Here is a 10,304-nt window from a genome sequence, read left to right on the forward strand (position 1 = left end):
CTATAGTACAGCAATATAGAGGATTGAACACCAGTACATAGTTCAAGATAAAACAAAGAAATATGGAGAACAACTTGGCCTGAAGGTGATGAAAATGTCACTGTAACATCATATGTCCGAAATGTTAGATTGAGGGCAACACGCCTTCCTGGCAGTGAATCTGGTGATTAGCTTACCATCAAAGCACAGAGGAGGCCAGATGAAGATGTAAGGAACAGCAGTAGGAAGGTAACAAAGAACAGGTGATCTACTCTTTGCACTATGAAGGACCATCGCTTCTCGGGGAGAGAAGGAGCATTTATATCGTTTCCTGACATTTTGACGTCCTGTGATGCTGCTTTTGTGAGAGGCGCGTTTTGCTGATTTCTGAAGGTTAATGTTGTAGAAGAGTATCTGGTGAGACGCTGACGAAGTTTCGAGGTGGGCGAGGCTGAGTGAAGGTGTAGAACAAAGACTGATGCCACGACAGTCAGAGTCTTGAGGACAAACATGCAGATCAGGTAGATACTGAAGAGAGCCACGCTATCGGACACAGGTGGTAAAAGGGTGTTGATATAGGTCAGGTACACGGAGTAGGACAACAGCACAGACACACACAGGGTCATCTTCTCACCCGAACCCGGCGGTACGTGGAACACCATCAGATTAAGAGCAGAGAGGACAGACATCGGTACCATCATGGATAAAACGTAAAAAGGCCGACGGCGAACAAGGATCAACTCAAAAATGAGGGACTGATATTTACCTTCATAGGTATATTCTTTGTGAACGGATGTGTCCGTTATTTCCCACTCACCATTTTCTTCAAATGCACGAAATGTGATTGGTGGGTCATAAAAGGTAAAGTTCACTTCGGAACTGAATGATACCCACTGCGTTAAACGAAAATAACATCGCTGACGGTCGAAGGGGAAATACGATACGTCCAGCTTACAAGATGTGACGTGCTTCTTTGCTGCATACCACTCAACAGTTCCATTGCTCCAAACTGTCGTTGGAAATGAATCCTCGCTCAGATGACCAAATGTGTCAATGGAATTATACAACTTCAAATCTGGCAACCACAGTAACTCTTCAGGCACAACCACCCGGGAGATATTCTGATATTTGGTTTCATTCCACTCCAGTCCTTTAAGGTTCCACACAAAGTAAAACCAGGCAGTACTTGTCAGTGCCTGTTTGGTTTCATCCAAATCGTCAAGATGAAGAACATTAAAGTTCACTGATACATTTAGAGCGCCCCCCTCGAAAACAGGAAACTGCAGTGGGTTATTTCTCTTTAAGTAGTCAAGGACCATGTCTGTGGGAGTGTTCGTTGTAAAATGTCCAGCAACTGTGTGAACGAAGAGCATCATCCACACAGCTGTCTGCATTTTGTCCGACTTCTGTAGCAACAACAAACACGGTATTGTGTCATTTAGAGTATGACTGATGTTTTGAACTCACAACAATAAAATGAATTATTCATGTTGAATGTCACCGGAATTTCCATGTCACTCGATACAAATGTCCCTTATACATTAAACCATGCGATAAAGAACATAACCCATACACCCAGAATAACAAATGTGCTGTTTGAAAACTCAGAAGCATTCATCTACAAACGGGAATTAACATGACAGGCTTCTACTCACAAGGGATACATTGAAGGCATATGAATGAGAAATAATCCAATAAATGGCACGATTTGGGTTTTGGATCAATAATGAGCACTTTCTGAGCGTCAGTGGACAGATCAATAATAAATGCACTTGTGGTAAAGTAAGTTTGAGTTGTTATTTAGCGATAATGATATACACTGTTACAAGAGTTATTATTGCTGACAACACAAAGAAAGTATGAGGAAACTATTATTTAACCCCAAATCATTATATCACTGGGTAGCATCCCATTCTGTTTGAAGTTCAACATTTCCATTTTCCATTGGTTTTTCTATTCAAAAACAAAACAAAACACACAAAAAACTCTTTATACAAACCTTTGTAAAAATACATCTATTTGATTACACAACAAACCTCAGTAAAAGGAAGAGTCACTCAGTGATATTAACGTTAAAGAACGTGATGACTTTATTTGCGGGTAAAGCACTCCGAATTCTGCTTTGGCACCTACTGATAGAGTGAGTGAGTGAGTTTGTTTTTACGCTGAGCGAAGCAACAATCCAGCATGATAGGTTCGGGGACACCACTGGTGGGTATCACACAATGTACACAGGTGGACATTGAACCCGTGCGCCGTGACCTGTGACGAATCTGTTACTTCCATCGCTTCCCCATGGCACCACATTACCGCATTAAGAGGTTAGCCCAGCAGTTACAGCGTTCGCTCGTCACATCAAAGGCACGTGTTGGATTCCCCACATGGGTACAATGTGTGAAGCCCATATCAGGTGCCCCCCGCCGCGATGTTGCTGGAATAATGGTAAAATAATCACTCGCTCACTTTGAGCATGAACATTATTCCAACACAAAATCCTATGGAGGAGTGTGGATTTAGCAATGCAACAGTAATATCACGGCGGACTTTAGAGAAAAAACGTGACAGTGAACAAAAGTGTAGCAAAGATCGCCAGTGTCCTTATCAAACTGCACATAGGCATATAATTCCAACCAGAATACTGATCCCGTGATGTTTGTAAGGAAACAAATTGCAGACTGATGCAGACCCATTCATTTGTGTTCAGTGTCACCCTTGTCGCATCCTTCAAAACGTTAAGGTGTCCGCTCGTCTCGTCGAAGACTAAGGTTCGATCCCCCACATGGACACAATGTGTCAAGGCCCTTTCAGGAGTGCTCTTCCCTGATATTACTGCACTACAGATAATGCGGCGTAAAGCCATACTCAGTCACCCACTCGTTTTAATCGATAACGTAAATGTCACCAAAGTAAAAGCTCGATGTATCGGATCAATAAGTTATCAAAACTTAAGCATTACTTTATATCGCAACGCGCTAACAACAAACACTAGAGGCCCAGCATATAGGGTTTGTGATTAAAGATGGCCGTTGTTTTTGTTGTGTACTTATGTTCAAGGACAACGTGGATAGAGACAAAAACCTGCCGATCGAGTCGTGGTTTTATTGGGGATGCAATAACAGAGTACAGCATTCGTTACAGAATAGAAGAAATCACGTAAAATACCATTTGATGAGAGTCCAGGCCAAGGAGAGTGTTCTCTGTTTGTGAGATTATTTATAGACATGAATGACGTGTCCTAATTTACTTATACCCTGTGTTCAATTCCCCTTCTAACCCTAAAGGTATTTATGCAAATTTCGTTTTTTCTCAAGTTTCAAGAGCGTCATGCACGCTTCAAACGGAAGGAAACAAACTTTGCTGTGCAGTTTTATTGTAATAATTCTGTTTGTATGTTTGTTTGTTTGTTTGCATGTTTACTTGTGTCGGTGTTATTTAACTCCGCACTCAGCAATAATTCTAGCTATACGGTGATGGTCTGGAAGCAGTTGAGTCTGGAACATACATTCCACTAATCAACAGCATGGGCATCGCTGTACGTAATTATGACCCGACCCGACCCGACCCGACCCGACCCGATATATTAGTTGCCTGTTACAATCGAGTTTGGACTGGACAATACAGTGATCAACGGTATGACCATTGATCTGCGCATTTGGGAACCGATGTCATGTGACAAACAAGTCAGAGAGCCTGACCACCTGATCCCGTTAGTCGTCTCTTACGACAAGCATGGGTTCTAACCCGGATCTTCACATGACCGACATTGGTCATAAGGATGAATATGATACGTATTATGTCACTTGTTCCTAAGGCAACCATAGTTCCAAAGCTGCTGAGTCATGAATGCCAAGCTTATAAACACAAACGCGACTTTCACCCTGTAATTATGTCTTCAGTGTCTGGTTTAGCGCGATATTTACCTCGGATGACCGAGAGAGTGTTTTCCTGTGTTTTACCTGGTTATGTGTATTCAATTGATTCAGTCAAGCTCACACCAGCATACAATTGTTTAGAATCCCGACAGAGGTATTGTGATCAGCCTGCTGGTACACGCTGCTGCGTTTAACTCTATTCTGTAACAATGCAACAGTCACTCATGTGGTTTCTAATTTTTCCTACAGTTATGTGCAATGTTACCTTCCTTTCTCCAATGGATCTAGTGTCAGAATATTTATCTAACCACAACCCTTTGTATCGTCCGGTGTCTGTTTCCAAGTCCAATCTGGAAGTGTCTGTCAAGTTTAATCTGCTACACATTGAAGATCTGGATGAATCAAAACAAATGTTGACCACCATTGGATGGTTTTTGTTCAAGTGGTCTATTGAGGGAATCTCATGGGATGAAGAAAGATTTCCGAATGTTTCAGTAGTTCCTCTCTCACCAAAAGACATATGGTTGCCAGATTTAGTGTTGTCAAATGCACACAGCAACTATGGTCGTCTTGGGGGTGAACATCTACCGTGCTCTATCAACAACAACGGAACTGTGGAGTGGTTTGGTGTAGATCGGCGCTCAACGTCTTGTACTATAGATGTCACCAGTTTCCCATTTGACAATCAGCGCTGCTCATTCAAGCTGATACAATGGCTGACAATCATTTCAGAGGTTAACTACACATTTGACAATGAACCAATATCGTACAGTTCGTATGACGAAAATGGTGAGTGGAGGGTCTTGGGTTCGTTTGTCAAAACATATCGAACATATGAAAACATGCATCAGGTCCTGGAGTTGGGACTTATTCTTGGTCGACGTCGAGCTTACTACATACTTACTGCCGTTTTGCCTGTTTGCATCCTATCCTGTCTCAATCTAATGGTGTTCCATGTGCCCCCGGAGTCGGGAGAGAAGATGAGCTTATGTGTGTCTGTGCTTTTGGCCTATGCAGTTTACCTGACATCCATCAACTCAGTGCTACCCTCCGTGTCCGACCACGTGGCTCTTTTCAGCGTTTATCTCCACTGCATGTTTGTCCTGAAGGCTCTGACTGTTGTGGCATCAGTCTTTGTCCTACACCTTCACGCAGCACTGCCTAAGTCGGCAATGAGAAAGTGGTTGACAAAATATCTCTCCGGTAGCCTAAAGAAGTACACACCTGAAAACAGCTTCACACAAGATACAGAAGATACACGAGGAAACGATGTAAAACCTGGAAACAATGTCCATCACGTCAAACACGTCCTGCATGAGGAACACTGGACTGTAATTGTGAAGAAAGTGGACCATATATTCTTTGGTATTTTCTTACTGTTGTTTATTTTGTTGACAAGTGGATTTTTCTGCGCAATTGTTCTCCGGCATCAATAGATTTTGTTCAGTCTCTGTAATGATCATAATATCTTATCAGTTGCATAACAAATAATACTAATTAAGGACATACATCTTGTCTTTCTTAGGTTTAAGGTGCTTGCTTCATGTTTGTTAATACGTTGTTTTCCTGTGTTTTAGTGAGAAATTTCGGTTTAAAAGTGTCTTTAGCTTGTACAATACCATATTCAGTTTGAGAGGTAATGCTATGGTCCATTATTCAAATTGTCAACCAGCTCTGAACACTGCACTGTACCGATGTTGATTTACTCAATATATTTGCTAACACTGTCCCAGGTCACCTCCAGATTAAACCACACAAGATATAACTATAAAACTCTCATACTGCCTCTTCTTTTCAGAATTATGTTTTGCGCTGTTAAACCTGCAGGTAACCCAGCTTTACAGTGAAAATATTTTGCTAATTCATATTCACCCTGGTAGTCCATTACCAATAGGTATACAGGTAGAACGTCTTATGTTGCAAACAAATGTATCGTTTTGCGATGATAAGTCGTTTGTGAAATGTGCTGATGTATGGTCATGTGCATAAAAATAAGCTTTAAAGGTAGTCAGTGTGCTTTGTGGCAAGTAAAACTGCACATATGATTGAACAAGCTTGTATATTTGACGGCGCGAGTGAGCACACAAGGACAGGAAGAAGCGAATGATTGTGTTCAAAGTGCGAATCAGTACCCCTAACAGTGAATGTAGCACTTCATACACTAAGTGTGCTAACACACATGCTCACAAACACATATGACAGTGTGGACTCTCCACTTTTACTGACGTACGTTATTGACTATAGCGCGCTTGCCTCAAAAGCGGACCGATGAATTGCAATCTAATTCAAAAACTATAAAACATAAAATATTTAATCAAACGCTGACCATAATCAAAACATCATACCAACTCTGTGAGGTTTTAGCAGGATTTTTATCCTTAAAATAAAAATGTTGTTAAACACACTATCATAAAAATAGTGACACAGTTCACTGTTTGTTACGAGGGAGGAGTGAAGAGAAAGGCACAGCCAGGTTTTCGATAAGCACGTGCACAAATGTTTTTGAATCATTAACCTGTGCTGTGCTGTCATCATCCTTTCTCTGCACTCTTCCCTCGTAACAGACAGTGAACTCTGTCAATAATTTTTTCTGATAGTTTGTTTAAGAACTATTTATTTTAGGACAAACAATCTGCAAAAACCTCACACAGTTGGTATAATCTTTTAATCATGACCAGTTTTTCACTGAGTATTTTATGATTATTAGTTTTCGAGTTAGATTGCAATTCATCGGTCAGCTTTTGAGTCAAATGGACCATATACCCTTAAAGAAAAAGAACACTCAGACTTAAGTCTCGAATGAAACACTGAACGCACTCTCGATTGCACATGCATATATTTTTATACGTTCGAAGCTTAGCTTAGGATTTGATGTCACAATTGAACAAATATACACATTTCAACAAAAGCGTCTTTGCTTGCAGAACATAACTATACGCATTGTTGTTTCAACTCTATCTAGGAAATTTGCTGTCCCAAAGTGGATGCACGATTGGTGTGAAGATTTGCTTTTACTCTACATACACCTCCTGATATGTCTATAATGTGTCAAAGCCAACATATTGACAATAGATCTAGTTATGAATGAATTTCATCTTGTCAGAAACATGTAACTGGGTGCTATCAGCGTGTAGCATTGTAGATGGCAGTTATTTAAAAAATGTTTAGTTGCTTGGCAAACAAAACTAATCCACAGATATGTGGCGTGAAATTGTGTTCTTGTATATGGTAATGTTTCTTCATTCGATTCCTGCAGGGCATTAGTGTGGTATCAATCATTATCCTGAATTTATACAGTTGAAGATAAAGGTTAATCGGCAGAGTCGAGAATGATTATTTTCTGACACTGATGTGTTTAACTCATCAACAGAGCTTCCAGTGATTATTCAATTCACATTGATCGAAAATACACACTGTAGAAAAAGAAGTATGTCACATGTATTTAACAATGTACCTAACGATAATTTGTTCTTGACGATTGTCCAGATCGAGCATTCGTTTGCGCTGACGTTCCTTGTGTCCTCAGAGGCAACACCTGGTCAGTGCGTAGTGTCTGAGGCGCCAAATTGGAATACACACTGCTGAGGTTACCAGTGTTTCCTGCAATAATGTGCAAAGTTAGTTTCCTTCCACCAAGGAATCTAGTTACCGAATATGTATCTCACCATAATCCCTTTGATCATCCTGTGCCTATTTCCAAGTCCATTCTGGAGGTATGTGTCAACTTTAGTCTGCTTCATATCGAAGGTGTGGATGAGTCAAAGCAGATGCTGACAACTGGATGGTTCATGTTCCTGTTCTCATGGAAACTAGAAGGATTGTCATGGGATGAAACTAAATTTGAGAATATCTTAAAGGTTCCTGTCTTAATAAAAGACACGTGGTTGCCAGATTTAGTAATGTTCAATGCAAATGCCTGTGGCCGTCTTGGGGGTGAACATCTCCCAGCCTCGTGGATAGGCGATCAGCTTCCTGGCAGTGTAGATATCACAAGCTTCCCGTTTGACGAACAACGCTGAAAGTGACCTTGATATTCTTTGATATTTTCTTTCTGTTGGTCGTTTTGTCAACAAGTTTGTTTTCATCAGCACGATCGTCATTGAGTGAGTAATATTTAAAGTCGCATCGGCAACGTTTCAGTCATATTGTGACTGGAACAAGTTGTAAATTCACCAGAAATGCATGTTAAATCTGTCAACGAAGGACAGTAAAATCAACTAGAATATCACAGTAATTAATAAATAAAACTAGCGTCTATCTCTAACATTTGAGTTCAAATGCGGACAAGACAGGATAAACATGGGCTATAGGTCGTCAACAATTTTCGTGTTTCTCACCATACTAGGGACCATGGGGACTTACAGTACATTTACTTCCTGCATGGACCCCAGCTGGATTAACACCATCCCTTCAGCTATTACCTATCTACAAATTAGTTAACAAATCTAATTCTTCTAAAATGCAATAATTAAACGAGGATTGTTATTATTAAAAACATCCTTCATAGTTCGTGAATATTTATCCTTTGTGATGGAATATTCTACACAGTCAAGCAGGGCATGCTTGACCGTGATTCTGTCATCACAAGAGATACAAAACGGAGGATCTTTGCCTTCCAATAAAGGCGAAGAGTGTATCCAGTATGGACAAAACGACATCGTCGCATAACGACCTCTTCAAATCTAGACTGACAACCCAAGTAGGTGTAACCTACATAGGGTTATATGTCTTGTTATTTATTGATACGTACTTGAGTGTCCCACTTCTACATCAGATCACGGATGTAACCTCTGATGCTAGCTTTATAGAGGATACTAAACGACCTTCCGTGTAATACCATTTTTATTAAACGAGTTAATGATTTAATATCAGACGAGCGAACATAAATTGACAGAAACTGCGGCGAAATTGCCTACAGTGTGAGGACTCTCAGCTTTCAAGTCAAGCAAGGTCTAGTAAAATCGCGACATCAACATTAGCATTGTGACGTCACAACTTTGAACCATTTTGACGTCATACGTCAAGCGGTATTACACGAGTGTAATAATGAAGTGAAAATATTACACTACAGTATCTTCAACGGGCGAGTAATAAATAGTAATACCCCATGCTTGTAACCAAGTCCAAGTAAAACTAGCATCTGTTGTGAAAATAGCTAGCATGAATGTCTTTGAGAGACATTGTGCCCGATGTGACAAGTATGTACAAAATTGCGCAAAACATGTACTCCAAAACTGTGCGACACTCAATCAAGACGACCCGTGAAGGTCCCGGGGTAGAATATGCCTTCAGCAACCCATGCGACTATGCTTGTCGTAAAAGGCGATTAATGGGATCGGGTGGTCAGGCTCGCTGACTTGGTTGACACATGTCATCGGTTCCTAATTGCGCAGATCGATGCTCATGTTGTTGATCACTGGATTGTCTGGTCCAGACTCGATTATTTACAGACCACCGCCATATAGATGGAATATTGAGGCGTAAAACTAAACTCACTCACTCAAGACAGAAATGAGTCTTTGAGGCACTTGCTTCAATGCTGTCAGTGTATGATTTTGTTACATTCTGTGACTTTATGGGAACATAATGAACTTAATCATTTGGCCTTTCAGGTTTTGGATTCAAGTAATCTTAAAATCATCTGAATTTGTTCACAAATGTAAACCATATGTATGCCCAGACCTCAAGTAGCCATTACATCAGGATCAAGTACATGCTTAAATGTACATATCTACAACGTCCTCGTACATCACAGTCGTATTTTGTGTTGTTCATTTATGTACTGCTCTTCGTCACAACGGAGGAAATAAAGTATATCATTAAGTATAGTATTACCATTACCATCCACCAGATATCTCAATGGATACCTTAGCATTTTGATACTTGTGTTCAACTACTTGTAGTCCATTACCAATAGAATTAGTGAGTTACGCCCTACTCAGCAATGTCCCAGCTATATGGCGGCGGTCTCTTAATAATCGACCGCCTACCGACTGGGGATACAGCAGTACAAACAGGCATACATCAGGCTACCGGCTCTGAAAACACTGCTACAAAGGGGCGTACATCAAACCAGAGTAGCACACAACCCCATGACAAACTGCTGAAATGGAATGACGCTAACGGGAGAGCGACGGTGTATTTGCGTAAGCAGACTATTTGTGTCTGGTATTTGTGAAATTTCCTTGAAAGTTTCATATAGGATGAATCTTAGCTTTGACATTCTCACAAACATGGTAGGGAGATTTAAAAGGAGATTTATAAGGCACGATTTATTGATCATTTCGGGAACGTCGTCTTTGCTCGTAGGGCGTTTTCTTCCTCATAGGTGGTTTGATCCAGGTGACCTCACTCAAGGATACATTAAAGCTTGTGTCATATGTTCCCGTGTATCTCTGTTTATGACGTGCGCCATCGCCGACGCAGGATAGGCTCACCTTTTCACAAACATTT

The 10,304-nt window shown here is 40.7% G+C and overlaps 1 protein-coding gene across 1 annotated transcript; it reads right to left on the bottom strand.

Annotated features, from left to right (window-relative positions):
- LOC137268711 (neuronal acetylcholine receptor subunit alpha-5-like) lies at nucleotides 1-1,373 on the bottom strand. Its single transcript, XM_067803308.1, has one exon. It carries the CDS (start codon nucleotides 1,371-1,373, stop codon nucleotides 168-170), a length of 1,206 nt encoding a protein of 401 aa, XP_067659409.1. The 3' UTR covers nucleotides 1-167.
- Between the last annotated feature and the right edge of the window lie 8,931 nt (nucleotides 1,374-10,304).

This window comes from Haliotis asinina, chromosome 16, assembly GCF_037392515.1.
Source record: "Haliotis asinina isolate JCU_RB_2024 chromosome 16, JCU_Hal_asi_v2, whole genome shotgun sequence".
Lineage (NCBI taxonomy): Eukaryota > Metazoa > Mollusca > Gastropoda > Lepetellida > Haliotidae > Haliotis > Haliotis asinina.